Below are 18,338 nucleotides of genomic sequence, written 5' to 3'. Positions count from 1 at the left end.
TTAATCAGAAATATAACAAAATTTTAGAAAGAAGCTGGACATCAGCAGTTGTACGTTTTCATAAAAAATAACCTACAGTTAACTCGGAGAAATGCGAGTCAACAGCGCGCGCACATGACGCGTTCTGTCCACATTTACAAGGCCTGACGTGTTAACTGTCCTTTTCACTAAGACATAGTATGATGCTACTCCGGTTTAAAGATTAAATGAATGTGACCGAGAAGTTACAATTCATAGACCCAACGTTTCGACACTCCTGTCTAGTGCCTTCATCAAGGGTGATCAAATTGCTGCGACAAGAGGTATTTTAATATGCTTACTAATTAGCTGCCCTTTTGTCTGACGAGGTGTAAGTGGGCGTCAGGTAATAAGCCGCCGTCATCACGATTTAACTGTCCTATTACACTGTCCAATTACAAGCATGACGCAAACATTGTGCTATTAGCGCTAAAATCGGGCTGGTGATAACCAATCATAGTAAATGCAAAGTTGCATACTTTGAAAGTTAAATTTGGAGAACGACCTTCAAAAGAAGGCTGATACGAAGGAGGGACACTGAAGGAAAACCCGACCCAGCTCCACTCCCCCGACCCATGTTCCCATTCCTTCCTCTCCTCCCTTAATGTTTCTCTCAAGCCCTTTGACCTTGTTCTATTTCCCTTTGCTCTTTTTTTTTTGTTAACGATTCAAATCATGACGTTTCTTGTTTCAAACCCACAAGGTACTTTATTTCAACCAAAATCAATCAAAAATAACATTTTAACTATGGATGAAATTGAAACGCACGAGGAAATAAGTCAAAGAAAAAACACTTAAGGTGTGAGCACCGTTTCCTACTAACATCTCCTTGAAGCCGTCCATCGTTGCGTGACGAGACCAAACATGCTGCAGAAAAGAGCGGTCCCTTTGGCAAGGAAACTGGTTCTAACAACTAAAACGTTGATCCTTTCCCTTCCACGGTTATAGAGAAAAACTAATCGAAACTGAACTGAAGAATTGAATTTGAACAAAGCCTGACAAACCCTTTTGTGTTTCTTTGAGGGTATGCAGTGTTATTCATTTATTCTGCTAAACTGAAATTCTGCTCATGGTTAATTTACTATGTTTATTACATCCATTTTGAAATCCGTTGTGATCCTTGCAATCTGACAGGCTCTCATCGTGCGATTTATCCACGAATCGCACCACTTTATGTTCTAAATCGCATCTTTTTCCAAGTCAATGAGACAACTTTATTAAAACACATCAACCATTCAAGGCTTATTTAAAGAAATCCATCAAATCGCAAGGAAAATGAAAGACAGCTTTTACAACTTTTTCCAAACCAGCTCATCACTGAATCAATAAAATATTTGTAGAAACTGAAATAATCTATAATTGAGCGACTGTATTTTGCGATTTCCAAATAGATGTAACAAAGTGATAATTGCTCTTCATGTCGGGCAATTTTAGATGTCATGCTGTTATTTTTTCCCCCTCGGTCTTTTTTCTCTTTTAACTTTACTTTTGAGTTTCTCTTTTATGTGGCTTTTTATCTACAATCAGTTAGTGCCAAAATCATTCCCAAGTCCTTTTAGGTCTGGCACTATTACGTACTCATTTGACTGGACTACGTACTTCGCTTGAAGTGAACCGATGTTGTGTCGGCTTTTCATCGTTGCGGACGAGCTTGCTCGGCCTTTTTTCACCTGCCAATAACAGAGACCGGAAGCTATGATCAAGAGAACGACCACGCCCACTGAAACTGCGATCACAGCCGCCGGGTACCTTATTCTATCAGTCCAACCCATTGATGTCTTCGCAACTGCTTCGCTTTCAGAACTGATGGATGTCAGGCTAACAGTAAAACCTAAACAAAAATTAACCAAACATATTTATCTCTCCATCTTGAATGAATTCCTTCCTTTCCCCCAGCACTACTTCAAAAAACATTTAAACCTTTTTCTTAAAATACAGATTTAAAATAGGCCACAGAAACGACCTGCTAATGTCGAAAGGATCTTCACAACTCGACCACTATTAAACTCATGGCATAAAAAGAAGTCTAAATACTTCAAGCTTCGACTAAGCCCCTCAAATAGGCCTGTCCTGATCATGCTCGTAAAAACAATGGAAAGTTGCTCACTGAAATGCTAAAAAGTTGCTTAAAAATTGCCAAAATTCCAAAACGTTGCTACCTAAAATTTGTTGATATCTATATATAAATGTTAATTTAAAGCCTTATTTTTCGCCTTCAAAATAATTGCTAACAACACTGGTCAAGAAACCTAGCTTTAAAGGATTGCTTGCAAATATGGGCGAAATTTAAGAATACTCTTTAGTTAAACGGAACAGAACACATGGTTCATTTGACGTCTTACCGAAAGTCATTTTAACGATCGCAATAGGCCTGCCAAATGCTGTCACGGTGACAAGTTATGTGTTCAAAAGGTTAACAAACAATTCATGAAATTCGTATAAATTGAAGTTTTCTATGAAATCGTTGACTTTTTCGTCCTTTGTATGTGCTCTAAACTTATATTTTGCTCAAAAATTGCCGAGAAAGGCAAGAATTCCTCGAGGTTGCTAGAACCGCAATAAGTTACTCCAAACAGCAAGTAACGAATGAATATTCAATTATTAGTAATTGAAGTCGTCGTAACAAAGAAGGATACAAAATCTGGTTTCGACTGGGATTGAGCTCGTCTTTGCCAAATGCGACAAAGGAACTTTACCTTCAAAAAATCCCTCAAAAATTATTTGAGGTAGGTTTTGTGTGTTTTTACAGGAAATAAAACGTTTCGATAATTCTGTTTGATACCAAAGTCATTCCCTCAGGCCAGAATTAAGCTCCTGTTTAGTTTGAAAAAATACGAACAAGAAGGCTTCTTGAAACATGTTTTATCGCATTTAAGTGTTTCATTTGCTCGGCAAGATGGAGAGAATCATGAAAGCAAGATATTCACAAATACAAAGGTGCATCCAACGAAAATATGGTCAGCCTTATTTGCAGCAACCATCAGTCAAGATTTCCATGAGCTTTTCTTATATTTAGTGCGCACGTAGTGTACTACGTGGCGTGTGGATGCTTAACAATTGGCACACCTGGCGACCATTCATAATTTATAGCCTGGAGCGAGGGGTAGAGGATTTTGAGGGTGGATCACGTGGTTTTCAGGGGGAACAGAGGGACAGCATTCGTCGCCAAAGTATAAAGGGGGTGGGGGGGGGGGAACTACGTAAAATTGACTACTAATTAACTGCCAATGAGAGGGAATCAGGTGAATTTTATCGTGACGCAGACAAAATCCTCCAGGCCCCCCTTTTCCAGGAAGCCCCCCTCCCCAGGGTGCCCCAGGACGACGAATAATTACCGGTCTTTTAGTAACGATAAGTACCCGAAATGTGAAGGATGGTGCTTCTTTTTTTTCTGAGATAGAGAAATTACAAATGTTATTTTAAAAATGAATCATATCCGTTTTTCACGGCTACACTTACCAACCGTGGTGCTTTCAGTTTTCTGAGGTTCAGTTGGTTTTCCTTCATCTTCACGAATTAAAAAAGTGAAAAAAAAAGAGTTATGATCGGTTGGCAACAATTTTCAGCAAATTATCAGCTATCATAAAGCAGTCGCTTTTTTTAATTGGCCCGTGTTTGATTTCTTAACATCCAAGTGAAACTGAACAGAGTCACGACACAAACACTGTAACTGAGTGTTCTAAACCCAAATAAAAGTGATTGAAACGGCCACAGGCCGCTCGGTAGCGCAAGCTTTTTCGACTAAATACAGCACGTAGTCGTGCAAAAATCGACCCTCCGTGATTCCCGAGACGAAGGAGACTCTCAAGAAAAGAAAGCTGTTTACAAAGGCTTCATGGACAATAAAATACACCTAACGGATTAACCCTTCACCCCCTAACGTCAGTATCCACATTCTCCATACTATTCACTATTCGTAAGGTGCTGACATGGAGAACTTGTTGGATAATCAAGAGCTGCTTTAGTTGGTGATCATTTCCTCTATTCTCTCACCTTCATGTTTGATTCAAGAGTGATATTATAAGGAGAAATTAGATGCTAGTCACTCTTAGGGGTTAAAAGGTTAACAAATAAATTCCATGTTGCCATGCTTCTGTTCAGTAACATATCACAGATCACGTTAAAATGTGGTAAGAAAAACAGCTGCTATGAGCAAATCACAGAAAGCCCCTAAAATCTGATCATAATAAAGTGAATGATAACAAAAATTATTAAGAACTAGTAATCTTATTATAGTTTTACCTACCGATGTTTTGGACAATGATGTAAGCATGTTCGGCTGCGTAACCAACAGCATTTCTCACCATGCAGGTGTATTTGCCTACGTCCCTCTTTGTGACATTTAACAAAGTCAACTTCACTCCGTGGAAATGAAACTTTTTGCCACTACTTGGTGGCACAATTACAAGTTGGTCTGCATCTCCTTTATTCACGATTTCGTAGTGAGGACTTTCAATTGAACCGTTTACCGAACTGTTGGCCGAACCGTTGGAACGTACAGGAAACCACCTTAACCACTGGAAATGAGGCACGGAATCACTTAATGCTTTGCATGTTATGCTGGCATTCTCTCCTCGATAAACTGTGACATTTTCCATGGGTAGAACGACTGGTTCAGCACGAGCTCGTTCTAAAAAATTGAAAAGAGAATACTGTCAATACTGTCAATGTAACCCAAAAACATCCATTGTTTCGTTACTTGTAATGTTTATTTTAATTTGACTTTTTAAATGGGATTTATATTGACCACAAGAGTTTGAAGATTCTTTTTCTCATATAAAGAAAACCGTGAGTACTCTTCAGAGTCTGTGTCAGCTAGAAAAATTTGAAGGATTTTTCCTCTTACCATGAACGTCTACTTTGTATGTATGATTAATCCATCCGTATGAGTTGCTCACATTACACATGTATGACCCAGTGTCAGAGGGAACCAAGTCCTTCAGACTCAACAAGGTTGTCCATCGACTCGAATAAAGTTTCCTTTCCTTAAACAATTTTCCGTCTTTATACCATTTCACGGTAGGACGAGGGTTTCCATCGGCAGAACAGTCCAGCCGAACAGAGTTTCCAACGGGTACTGCAAGAAGGTTGCGCCTCATCTTGCTTTCCGGTACCGTAAATCTTGGAGCAGCTGTGAAGCGCAGAACAGCCACAGCATTTGAGCGTTGAACTTCTCGACAACTGCCCGGAAGCCACCCCTTACTAACACATTTCAAGTTAGAGTCTAAACATTATTTTATTCTAAGTGTTCTACAGTAATGATCTTTTGATGATGGTTCAGAGTTTTATCACATGCGGGGCAAAATTACTGAATGCAGATTTGCTGAGACAGAGAGTATTCTTTTCTTAATCACGTGGGAACTATTGGTAATCAAGAGGGCATGATTGCTTGATGCTGATTGAGCCATATTCCTGTTTGCGGCAAGGATTTATTGATTGCAATGTAACTGAATGAAGCCATGTATGTAACATTGATAACTGTATTCTGTGAATAAAGTGTTGATTGAATCTCTTTAAGAGTTACGTTTTTTTCGACATTTGTGGCGGCATTGAAAGGGCCTCATCGCGCGGACATCGTTCGCAAATGCAATTTCCTCAAATATTTTGGAGGAGTGAGGTACCACAGGAATCGGAGCAATTACTGTAAATTATATTACTGCTTTAATGTCTATGTGAAGAATTATTTTTTAAACATTTTTTAAGAATCTAAACTAGTGAACAGCACTCTGCGAACAGTAGTTGTAAAACTTCTTAACTCTCCGACGTGTTTCGTCTAACTGTCGTGGAGTTCTTCAGGAAGTTTGATAAGTTAGCACTAACTTTAAACCGTGGCCCCCACATATTTTTCTATCCTTGCTTTAAAAGTGTTCAAAATTTTTCACAACTCCGCCTGTTCCTGTTCGTAAGTCTAGCCAAGCCTATATGGTCATTGGCCCCAGTAAAAGCCGCTGACTATGGAATATAAATACAGGCGTTTCGTCTTAACTTGTAAAACTCCCTCAAGTCTACGACAGTTAGACGAAACGCGTCGGAGAATTAAAAAGTTTTACAACCACTGTTCGCAGAGTGCTGCTTACTAGTTTAGATTTTTAAAAAATGTTTTTAAAAATAATTTTAAATAATTCAGTAATATAATATAATAATTCAGTAATATAATTTACAGTAATTGCTCCGATTCCTGTGGTACCTCACTCCTAAAAAAAAAAAAAAGAAAGAAGAAAAAGAAAGCAATTGTTAACCATGCCACGACATAACGAACATTTTTGTTGTTTTTCCGCAAATTTGTTAAATCGAGGTTTTCGATATGACGAACCCTCGATGTAACGAACCAATTTCCCCGGTCCTTTGGCATTTCGTTAAATCGAGGTTTCACTGTAACACGTCACTCTGACCCATAACCCGTTAGCCCTTTAACTAGTGACCAACATGTAATTTCTCCTAGTATAATATCCATACATTATCCAGCAAACAGGCAATGAGAATAATCAAACTTATCACTTAGAAGTAACTAACACCAAGTTCTCGTTCCTCCGACATTTATAAGGAAATGCGTGTAGCAGTTAAAGGGGAGAATTAACAATCAGATCTTGGCCGTCTCAGCTCCCGAGTCAATGTTTAACGCACAAAGCGTAGAAAAATTGTGAAATTGACTAGATAACATATGCGATTGCCAAAATACAATTTTTTTTAATCGGATTTACAAAATCTTAACTGGAAAAATTCATTTGATGGGATTTGTAGATGAGCTTCAACAGTTCATCAATTTTTTTTCAAGAGATTATAATTTCTTGATAATTTTTTTTCATCATCAGTTTTCTTCTCGGAGGGTCATAATTTCTTCCGATTAGAAATGAAAGCACATCTGTCTTACCTCCTACTGTAATTTTGTTGGGATTCAGTGTTGGTCCTTAAAGAGAAAAACACAAGAAATTATCTAGATGGAAAATGCTTTTGTGATGCAGATTATCTGAGGGCACACACATCTGAATCTTTCTATTCACGTCCTGACAGGATTTTGAACTCCCAGCTGTCTCAGTTAAATACTTTAAGCAATGGTAAAGGAAACATTGCACTTTCGTCAGAAATAACTTTTTGTGATGGCAAGTATGAAATTACCATCTTTTCCCTCCTTATTTGCCTACCTCAGCAACTCCTACTTAAACTGACATCACCTCAGTTTGTCGCACACAACTAGTATAAAAGAACTTTGCTTCCCAGGATACCGCTATAAATCACATGCTTACTTGTACTTTTAAAACAACTCAAATGGTCGCAAATGTTTACTTACTTCCGACAAATAGGTGCATTGTAAAAGGGTTCTTGCCACAGTCATTTACTGCGACACAGGTGTAGAAGCCGGCGTCCTCTTTCTTGGCTCTTTTTATCTTTAGGTATCTGTAGAGTTTTAACCTCAGACGTTGATGACTCGATGGACTGAGCGTCTGATTGTCTTTGAGCCAGTAATACCTTGGTTTTGAGGTCTGACCAACGGTTCTGATCTGGCAAGTGAGTTTAACATCCTCTCCGCTGGTCACCTCGATGACTTTTATCTCGTTTCCTTCCTTTTCATGAATGTTGGGAACTGAAAAAGCAGCAAAATTTTTGTGAGTTCAACCCGAAATACCAAAGATGCCCTTCCTGATCCATTAATAAAATTCACATTACTCGAACACCCGCAATTGCAATATTAATGCTTACATACTAAATTCAGTGTTCTTACTAACGGCTCCCTCATCAGGCGAGCAAACGCGGAAACCCTGATATAACTGTGACACATCTATCAGCTGACTGCGTCACTTTCCATCGCCAATACTATCATAATTATATACTGACTGACAGGTCACATTTCAGAATATACGTTATGAAGTTCACATACTTCCATAAACACCGGTAACCTGCCCTGTATGATGATTTTTCCACTTCTGTCAATTCCAGTTTTCCAATGAAAGAAAATTCGTAAGTCCTGGTGTTGTACGTTAATAATCTAAATTCACGTTATATCAATCTTTATTCCATGTACCTGATCAATTTTTGAATACAGCGATGATTTGGCCAATGAGAGCCTACAGGGTAAGCAAAAAATCTAACAAAAGCTATCAAAAAGTCGATGATACCTGACTTGAACTTATTTCACGAGATGGAACCAGCTCACTATCTGAGTGAAATTATTTGATTTATGCTTCATTAGAATATATATCTCTAAAAATCGTCTCTTAATGAGTTCGTGGCTGGAACTCCTCTCGGCTAACGAGCTGATTTCAAATGAATAAAGGGGGTTAATTGCTAAAGAAACTATAGTGCTGCGTCGGTGGGAGAGTATAGCGTCAATCGCTCTGACGAAGGGCTAACGCTCGAAACGTCAGCCTTTAAACTCTTCACGGTGGCCAATTCACATTATCAACTCAGTTGATAACACTAAATTACCCTGAAAATCATAGTCCCATTTAAATGAATGAAACTTTGTTGACGGTCTAATTAGGAGTTTTGGATTTTGCCTTTCACCACCCCTGCCTTTTCAGAGAATTTGTTTTCTTTTAAGCTTAGGATGCGAACCTAGAACTTAATAATCAAAATATATGTTAATAAATACAGAAAGAATCTTTCAGTTTCATGTTCGCCTACAACACTGGGGTAATTGTTCAGTGGAGTCAAATTTGTTTACAAAAATAAACGTGAATTTATTCGACGTAACTAGAAAATCCCATCGTACACACCCTATACATCTAAGCCGTACATTAAAATTGCAGAGAAAGAGACCATATCGGAAGCTTTTTTTGGCGACACAAAGCACAAATTGGTAATGATATACGTTTACATCATCGAGTTTGTTTTGCAATCCTTAAGACTTCCAGACTCCTCGGTAAACAAAATAGTTGCTATCACAAGGACGTTATCATTTATGGAAATAATAGTTGTTAGCTGTTGATTTCATACTTTTCTTTTGGAAGATCGTAAATCCCCGTCTTCATAACCTCCTCTTGACTAAAAGGCACAAAGTTTGGCGAAAATGGTGTGAGTCTTTTGAATGAAACCAATTTAAATGCAGAATGCAGTCGATTTCCGCTTGAATAGGAAGAGTTAAAATTACTAAACATGCCGCGTATCCGGATTTTTATTTTGAACCTGGAATTCCTACAAATGCGACAAAGAAGAAACTTGGACCATTATCTACTCTTTTTCAAGGGTATGATATAATGATATGATGGCCTTGCTGCCAGGCAAGTAAGGCGAATTCTTTTTTAATGGCCTGCCTGAATGATCATGATGGACTTATTCTTGTTTATGATCATTAATTAACGTGCAACAATCCACAGTCAATCGAAATATCTTGATGTTGTTTCATCTGGGTATGTACACATTTCATGTTCAATTCAATGACTAAACTATATTTGCTTTAATATTTGGATTTAGAGATAACGAGAGATTTTATAAAGTTTCTCCCGAATAAGGCTAGGATACACTTAGAGCAACAATACCCTTATTCTTGACAGCGGATAAGAAGGAACGTGGATTCACACCAACCTGAACACGCATCTGCGTGCCAATTATCCAGAAAGCCTAGGACAGCAACAAGAATCGCTTTGAACAGGAGAGCACTTAGTATCATGACGATGAAAATACTCCTGTTTTGGGTGATCTCTTGAACAGCTTCCTTGAACAGTTTTAATTGTAATTTCGTCTTGAGCCCGTTCAGGAAAAGGAGGTGATTGACTGTCAAACAGAGCAGAATTTGGAGCAACCGGATGCTACAGAAGCCAGCGGATTTCCTTCTCAGACTGATTTCCAAGCCCTTAAGGTCAAAGATAATGTCATTATTTGAAAGTCATCGCTAGATCACGCACAGAGTCATACCACAATCAAAACATCGAGGTTACATAAAAGTCAAAACTTGCAGACAGTCAGTAGTGAACAAGGTCCCAATGATTCTTACTTATAATAATCACGATATATTACTAAAAACAAATCAGCTTTTATTATTGGCACGCAAATACAACTTCTACATTGTGGCGAGATGGGCTGTTCTGTCTTTGAAGCCTCGGTGTTTTGTGCGAAATACTATTTGGTACAAGTCAAGAAATGGGAGGAAAGTGAAATGCTTGATAAAAAATTTAAAAGGGAGAGTTTAAAATGGATATCTATGACCTGTTTCTCTGATCATGCTGAGAACGTTGTTTTTAGCACATACAGTATTTCGGCTCTCGTCTTATATTCGGCAAACTGATATAAGTCATGTCGAAGTTTCTGTAGGCCGCAGATGTCATATTCTGCGGTTAAAAATAAATATATATTCAATCACTCTGAAAAAAAAAGTCGAGCATAATTTGGTGGTCGTCGTCTGGTAATGTTGAACAACTAACTAATAATAATAATAATAATTATAAAAAAAACCAAGGGAACAAGCGGATAGCAGAGTCAGTCAAGTTTGACATGCTACTGAATGCGTCCGTGGGAACAGCAGCGTGTCAAACCGAAACCAAAACTTCAGCGAGAACAGTTTAACTTCACAAATTTCACAATCTATCTTAATTGGCTGAAGTTGTTCAAACAGTCAAACTTACTTAAAAGGCACAACTGAACAAAATGCATAACTAGCTTAATTGTTTCAACTAAACAAAATGCATAACTCAGCAAAACAAGTTTCCGATACCGATAACACCAGAACGCCAACATAAAACGCAGGAAACTGATATTAACAAGTTATAAGTACTGATTGAATAAAAGCGTCACTTCCGTTTGATAATGAGGAGGGTTCGCCAGAGTCACAGAAAGAATGACAGGTTTATTTTCTCACACAAAGAAAAGCTTTCCGAATGATAGACAACCGGAAGTCTTAAAAAAAACCTAGACGCATATCTGCACGTACTCAGGCTCTTGTAATGGTAAAATCTAGGCGAAGTCTAAATTCGATTTTCACACCTATATTGTACAAGTTTTATGTGCAAGTAAAAGGCACGCGAAAATCATTTAAAAGGCATAAGGAAATGTTATCGCTTATGCACAATGTATTCATATGATTTTCAATGATTCCTTGAAGCTTAAATGTAAAAACTCTTGTAAGCAAGCATGCACACTAGAGCCGTGACATTGATTTGTGATTGGAATGACCTGAAAATTTAAAACTCAGGCCTCTAAAGGCGCACCCAGCGAATCATCTAAATATCAAAAGGATCAGTATTTGTGTTGTTGGGGTTCCTCGTTGAATGGACCCCTGCATAATAATCCCTGATCTTATTAGCCTTATCAATACTCACTAATCAAGGTTATTTCAGAGGATTTAAAACAAGGGTCGTGAACTTTATCAGAGACTTGAAATCGACATGGTATACCTTAGACCTTTCTGTGATGTGTTCATTTGTGATTGCACTTCAAGCATGGGTATAGAAATTGTTGCCCTATTTCGTCAACGTAATGTAATTGATGATGTGTTTAAATAAATTTTCTACATACGTTCTGCCACAGATTTAATTAGGGAGTCACGACAGCTATACCTGGGGTCACCAAAAAAAACTTCCCTTTTTCCTAAGTATTTTTCTAGTAGCGCATGATATGTTTGCTGTCTTAAACGGCGCCAGATCTTTTCTGTCAGCGAAACGTGAGAGGGGAGTGTGGAGTTCGAAGCAGAAACGTGGATAATTTGCCCAAGGGGCTCCCACTCTCAGACTACGCAAAATTTTGGAGCTTTCATAATGTTGTTTTGCAAACGACGACCAAGCGGATATTTACAAAGTATTTAAACGCGCGCGCTGAGCGATTTTTCAAATTCAGGAAATCTTATATTTCGTCACCTACTCATTATCGTCGCCGTCGTTGCTTTCTTAAAGTCTCTCATACTTTGCCTATGCGTAGTTTTGTCCACGATCTTTTGGGGAGATGGCAGATCGCTTGCGTAAGCTAACTGAGAATGAGTAACGAAACTAATCATATCTCACAGAGGTGAGAATTCATAAAGACAGTCCATGACGAATAAACTGACCATACACAATTCAAACCTTTCCTTCTCCATACCAAATTACCTTTTACATCTAATTCTCTTCTACATTCCCCAATACGGAGGACTGACGACCTGGAAATAAAACACAAATATCAGAGGTTCACGGTGCAAAAATAACAAACTTCTCAAATGATGTACTAGATAAATATGTCAAAGTTCACGAGTTGGGCAACTTGTAGTGTACATACAAACCTTTTGATGTCACAAGTACCATTAGAATCGATGACTGCTTATAAATTTTTATCCGAATATCTCGCCACAGCATTTGGCGTGAAATATGGCTGAAATGGCTGAAATGGCTTCTACCAGGGAAGGATGAATTCTTGCTGCTAATGTTGTGCTGAGATGTTTTATCCTCGAAAAGTATTCCTAGGAGATTCTCTGGCAAAGTCTTAACCTTCTCATTTGACAAAGGATTTCCTGTTATTGTAGACAACAAATCTTTTTTTCTTTCTATTTTGCATTTTTTGTAGAACGCAACTTTTTAGCCTTATATCAACATTTTAATGGAATATACATGTATCCACATTATTTACTTTTCATCAAAATTTGATCTTTTTTATCTCCATTTTCAATTGTCGCCACGGATATCTCAGAAAATTCAGTGACCATGTGCAACTGCTTTACCATGGATGGAAATATTAAAGAAATCTTCAACAAAGAACCTGACCCGGTGACCCGTTTACGAAATTCACGGGCTGAAAAGCATTTTTGAAAGAAACTGCAAAATCATTGTCTCGCATTTCATAACTCGCTAGTAATGTGTGGCTGAGTTTCGGCTACGACTTAACTAAAACAGCCATACTGAAAAAGAAAAAACACTAACTTAATTTTAGAAGATGAGGTTTAAAGATAAGTAGTTCCTATAAATTGTCCTGAAGGTTGTGATGTCGTTCGCAGAGTCCTCGTCCTTTTTGACGAGCGGTCGAGTGCCCCGTCAGGGAACTAAATTGTCTGGTCATCCGACTTCCTTACAAGCATCTTGAACGTAAGTGTAAAGATAAACTAAAATTCCCGCCATTAAATTGAATAGCCATTACAAGGTACGGGAATATAAAGGCAGATTCTTAAATTACCTTTGCAAACTACTAAATTGATACTGCAAATTGCTCAGTTGCTATTGTAAGATACTGAAATACCATGGCAAGTTATCAAATTACTATTGCAAGTTACTAAATTACCACTGCAAGTTACTAAAATAAGATGGCAAATTCCTAAATTGCCATTTCAATTGCTATTGCAAATTGCCAAGTTGCTATTGCAAGTCACTAAAATACCGTGAAAAGGTATTAAAATAAGATAGCAAATTTCTAAATTGCCATTTCAAAGTTCTCAATTGCCATTGCGAATGACATGATACTAAAATACCATGGTAAGTTACTAGATTACCTTTGCAGTTTACTAAGTTACCATTGCAAGTTTCTATGTTATCATTGTAAGGCACCAAGTGATGCCATGCAAGTTTAGGTTGCAATCGCAAGTTGCAAGTCATTATGTTCCAAGATGTGGTCCGAAGTTAGCAACTTGCGCGCCAAGTTACGAAGTTACGAACCAACAAACAAACAAACAAAAGAAAAAATTCAACGGTAACGGTTAAATTCAACTTTCAATTAAATCATCGTTAGGAGGGTTAGTTGGAAAACATTAAAAAAGCTCACCAGGCTGTTGGTCATAAGTTGAAAGAGTTGGAAGAGTTGGAAGATTTGGAAGAATGGGAAGAGCCTCTGTGAAATACAAAGAAAAACCCTCAGTATATGCGAGTGAGCTAAATGGCATTAATTAAGTGATTATTCTTGAAAATACAACCTAGACAAATAATTTCATCAGGAATTGAAAAAGCATACACGGAGAGAGAGTATAAGCTAACAAATTCTGTACATCTCTTAACCTAATTCACACATTTCCTTATTTTCTATCCATATGTAGTTGTTTTTATGGTTATCCATTATTTACATTTTATCACTCGATCATAAACTTATGTTATTCAAAATACTATTAATGTTGGTCATGTGGCCGGACTACATCTTTAACAGTCATTTCCATCAACCCCCTTCACTAAACATTTTTCACAACATAGGGATTTGAATGAAGAAAAGCCCAAAAAATTACAATAAAACGAAACAAGCATGTCTCTGTTCAAATACCAAAACTGGTCATCTGCTACCCCAATCATATTCAAAACTAAAATCAATTGCGACTTGATCACCCTCGTTTTCCCGCGCTTCATGAAGTTTGCTTGTTTTTATTTCGAGTTTGCATTATATGCCTCCCCGTGATATTTTTCTTCCTTTGTCAGTTTGGCTGTTGAGATTGCTTTGGTTTTGATTGCACAACACTCAATCAAAAAGTGCCCTAATGTGACATACCATACGTGCCTCCTTTGCCCACAGGACGCACTTACAGAGGCTGATCCTGTTAGAACCTAGGACATATGTCACCTATGACCCCAACGTTTCACAATGCCTATTACACCGATGATTTTTTTTCAAAGCTTGAAGATGACCTGTCATCGGAAGGCGTTGGGTTCGTGGAAGTCAGATTTCCCTCTTTTCCTACGTTAATTTGACATCTTTAAATTAACTTATTTTGAGTGAACATTTTTTTCTCGATGGTTGTGTACTTTATAGCCAGTTTATAAAATCATTTTCTTCTTAACAAACCTATCTCACAGATAAACCCGTTCCTCTGACTACATGACGCAGTCCTCCATCTTCCTTCATCTTTATGAGGATTCATGAGTACGCATTCCATGGACTGGTTATGTTTTGAGGGTTCATTGACATTCCAGTTGGTGTATCTACGATGACTATTATCTGTCCGAAGGAATGTATCCTCCCATATCAAGCCATAAAGGCCAATCCAAAAATCAGTGCTGTTTTCTCGAACGATAGTATTCAAGAATGCCTGTTCTCGCCTGGAAAATGAAAAGCCATAACCTCTTTTAGTTCGATTTAGTTTCGGTTAATAAACTCGTCTTCCAATTTGTTTGGACTCAACAACTGCTTAGTCTTAGTTGGAACGAGCACCCACTTAAGGGAAAATGAAATTATTTCATCTCTAATCAGCATCTTTAAAAATGCCTGAAAGTTTGAAAACAAACCAAAGAGCATGCCAGCCTCGGAGAAAGCAATATGAGTCAAAGTGGTTTAGAACAGTTTCGTTTTTATCAAACGCCAATTCTTTGATTAACTGATATTTCTATTTTTTTGTTAGTTGAACTGAAGGAAACAAAGAAATGTCTGAACGAATCTGGCTCAATCTTGATCAGCCAGGTACAAATTCATCTCTGGATAAGAGGATATGGAAGCAATTTTTCCCATTAGACAATCACAATATCTGTGGGTACCAATTAGGACTCTAGGACGACGTGACAGCAAACCGATTTCAGGAAGTAAAGTTGTATTCTACCTTCAGAAAAGATTGCACAGATGTGACAGATTATCATGAGAACATTACCCGACAAGCCTCGAGCACACCTCATCACGAAACAAAACAAAACACTGCATTACCAGTAGGTTGTCAACATAAAAGAGGATAGAGACGAGCTAAAATACCCAACCGTAGAAGGCTCAGACTAGAGCTGGGGTATAAACGCGTAACTTGTAAGATTAATAATGGTACTAGGACCAAGAGGAGTCCAATTCGGTCTGTAATCATACGAGTGATTGACAAAATCGGACGACCGCGAAGCGGGAGTTCGATTTGTTAATTACGAGTATGATTGCAGACAGAATTGGACAACACGAAGTCCTGTTATCAATTAATCAAAACTATAACAAAATTTGAGGAAGAAGCTGGACATCAGTTGTACGTTTTCATAAAAAAAAACTTACAGTTAACTCGGAGAAATGCGAGTCATCAACGCGCGCGCACATGACGCGTTCTGTTCACAGTTACAAGGCCTGACGTGTTAACTGTCCCTTTGACTCAGACATAGTATGATGCTACTTTGGTTTAAAGATTAAATGAATGTGACCGAGAAGTTACAATTCATAGACCCAACGTTTCGACACTCCTGTCTAGTGCCTTCATCAGGGGTGATCAAATTGCTGCGACAAGGGGTATTTTAATATGCTCACTAATTAGCTGCCTTTTTAACTGACGAGGTGTAAATGGGCAACAGATGATAAGCCACCATCATCACGAGTCTAATTATAAGCATGACGCAAACATTGTTTTATTAGCGCTCAAATCGGGCTGGTGATAACCAATCATGTTCGAGAATATGTTTTAGTTTTGATTAAATATAAATACTCACCGATTATTCACTGTAACAAGGTCTCCATGCGTACTGGTGTTATTTCCTTTTCGACAAACATCCTTGCTTTCTTCCAAGAAAGAAGAGGATCTGACAAGCTGCGGTAACAGCTCTTTTCATAGTTCATCCAGCCATCCTCACATCGTCCGAGGGCTTAGACACAGCAAAGACAAAAAACAATCGCCTTGGCCCATCTCAAACCTTTCATGTACCGAACTTAACTATCTCTTTGGGTGGGCCTAAAAGAAAAAGTTCGACAGAATAATATATAAACTCAATACGTCAAACTGATGCTATACAGTAAGAGAAGAGAATTATGGGACGCGAAGAAATCTTTCAAGCATCGTGTTTTGCTCATAAAAGAAGCTTTCTTTAATGCGTTTCAAATTGGTGGCCAGTAAAAGTCTAATAAGTTTAAACTTCTAACACGTTTTTACTGTGTTAACCACTTGGATAATCATAGTTAAACAATTTTCTGCCTCCGCCTCATTAAACATTGTTCTAGGGAGTATTCAACACCGTAAAATATTTAAGGTGGTATGCGTGTCCCATTGGTCGATAGTGTGTTTAGACGAAAGTATCTTGCAAGGTCAGCTTCCTGAGCTTTCCATCTTCTTTTGTGGCTAAGTTATCAAAGGAAATGTCTTTTACTGCTGGAATATTAATAAATTTGCGACAAAATCTCCTCGGAAGATTAAACTCCTTAAAATTTTGTGTTCATTCCTGGATCAGCTAAATCGGAGATGATCGGAAAACTGTCATGCACAAGACCTCTGTCATCTAAGATATTCCGACAATTGAAAACCAGAAGTAGTAACTAAGCATTCTGGCTCTTGTCTATAAACACAAACATAGTAACAATATTGATAACAAAATACATAGTGTCTCTAACTAATGTCGATATTACTTACTTGGTTTAGGTTCCGAAGGATTCACATTTAAATCTGGTATGATGGTGTCTGTGAAACACATCATAAAAATATCGTTTAGTACATAACTTGTACAGAATTACTCTTTTGATCAGCCGTCATTTTCTAACAAAAACAATTTATGGAATATTGTGACTCAGACGGTTAGTAATGTGGTCGTCATCTGTTACTTCAAATGGATAGCAATGCTCCGCGGCGACAAGACAAAAACTATGCCGGAAGAGCAAGCGTATGGAATTCAATGACAAGTTTTGAGACCCCGTTATCCTCGAATACTTTTTAAAGCGCCACTGAAACGAATTCTAACTTCCTTCAAACTAACGGAAAATTCCCGTCTCAAAATAAAATGTGCTAACAAATGAAATGTATACGACGTCGCAAGGTTTGCAGCTCGAAAGCGGAAGTCCTGACCTGTTGGAAAGTTGAAGAAAGGGAGAGGTAAAAAAGTTAAGGTGTCACGTAACCGGTAGCGAAAGGCAAGTGAAAAGTAAAAGTATAGTGCGAGAGTTGACTTGGGGACCGAGAACGTGGTCAGAGACCATACATATACCGGCGACTCTGTAAATATGATGAATATCTGTTGTTTTTATTTCACCAAATTTTAATTGCTTCTGCAAAAAAGTAAAATTAGAAATATGTTTCTTTGTTTTTCCGAATCAAATAACTTCGTGAAAGGATAGAATGCTTTCAAGTATTTGCAGGCTCGCTAAATTACCGTTGTTTTCCGAACAATAGACTTCTCATTACAGTGACAAAGGAGAGTGAAAAACAAAATAATGCATTAGCCAAAAATGTGATAAGTTTTACATGTCAGCTGGCATATTGTGGGTAACTTCTTCTTGGCCTGCTTGCAGACGTAGCACAGGTTGATACCGCAATTTAAGTCATTCCAACTACCTGCTAACCACGACCTTATTTCCACACAGTCCTCTTGGCCATGGAAATCATTTGGTTCGTTGTTGCTATAGCTTTTGTAAACAGATGATGACCCATCCGACCATTGGAAATTGCCTTCTGTCCTGAGGTCATTAAATCCAATCCAACAAGGACTACATAATAAAATTAATGATAAGAATAATTATAAAAATAATCATAATGACTATTATCTTATTAATGATGAACGACAGGTGAAATAAGTGCA

The 18,338-nt window shown here is 37.9% G+C and overlaps 2 protein-coding genes across 3 annotated transcripts in view; both read right to left on the bottom strand.

Annotated features, from left to right (window-relative positions):
* The window catches only part of LOC131784609 (fibroblast growth factor receptor-like 1), an 89,408-nt gene that overhangs the window by 19,525 nt on the left and 51,545 nt on the right, over nucleotides 1-18,338 (bottom strand). The gene's annotated exons all lie outside the window — the stretch shown is intronic.
* On the bottom strand, nucleotides 700-16,463 carry LOC131788527 (fibroblast growth factor receptor-like 1). The gene is made up of 11 exons (XM_066159460.1): nucleotides 16,269-16,463; nucleotides 14,671-14,924; nucleotides 13,669-13,734; nucleotides 12,033-12,082; nucleotides 9,541-9,808; nucleotides 7,307-7,600; nucleotides 6,890-6,925; nucleotides 4,865-5,149; nucleotides 4,265-4,648; nucleotides 3,478-3,525; nucleotides 700-1,849 (listed from the first exon to the last, which is right to left on the bottom strand). The coding sequence occupies exons 5-11, from the start codon at nucleotides 9,623-9,625 to the stop codon at nucleotides 1,542-1,544; spliced, it is 1,440 nt and encodes a 479-aa protein (XP_066015557.1). The 5' UTR covers nucleotides 9,626-9,808; nucleotides 12,033-12,082; nucleotides 13,669-13,734; nucleotides 14,671-14,924; nucleotides 16,269-16,463; the 3' UTR covers nucleotides 700-1,541.

This window comes from Pocillopora verrucosa, chromosome 1 (assembly GCF_036669915.1).
Source record: "Pocillopora verrucosa isolate sample1 chromosome 1, ASM3666991v2, whole genome shotgun sequence".
Classification (NCBI taxonomy): Eukaryota; Metazoa; Cnidaria; class Anthozoa; order Scleractinia; family Pocilloporidae; genus Pocillopora; species Pocillopora verrucosa.
This window is presented reverse-complemented; position numbering and strand designations above follow the sequence as displayed.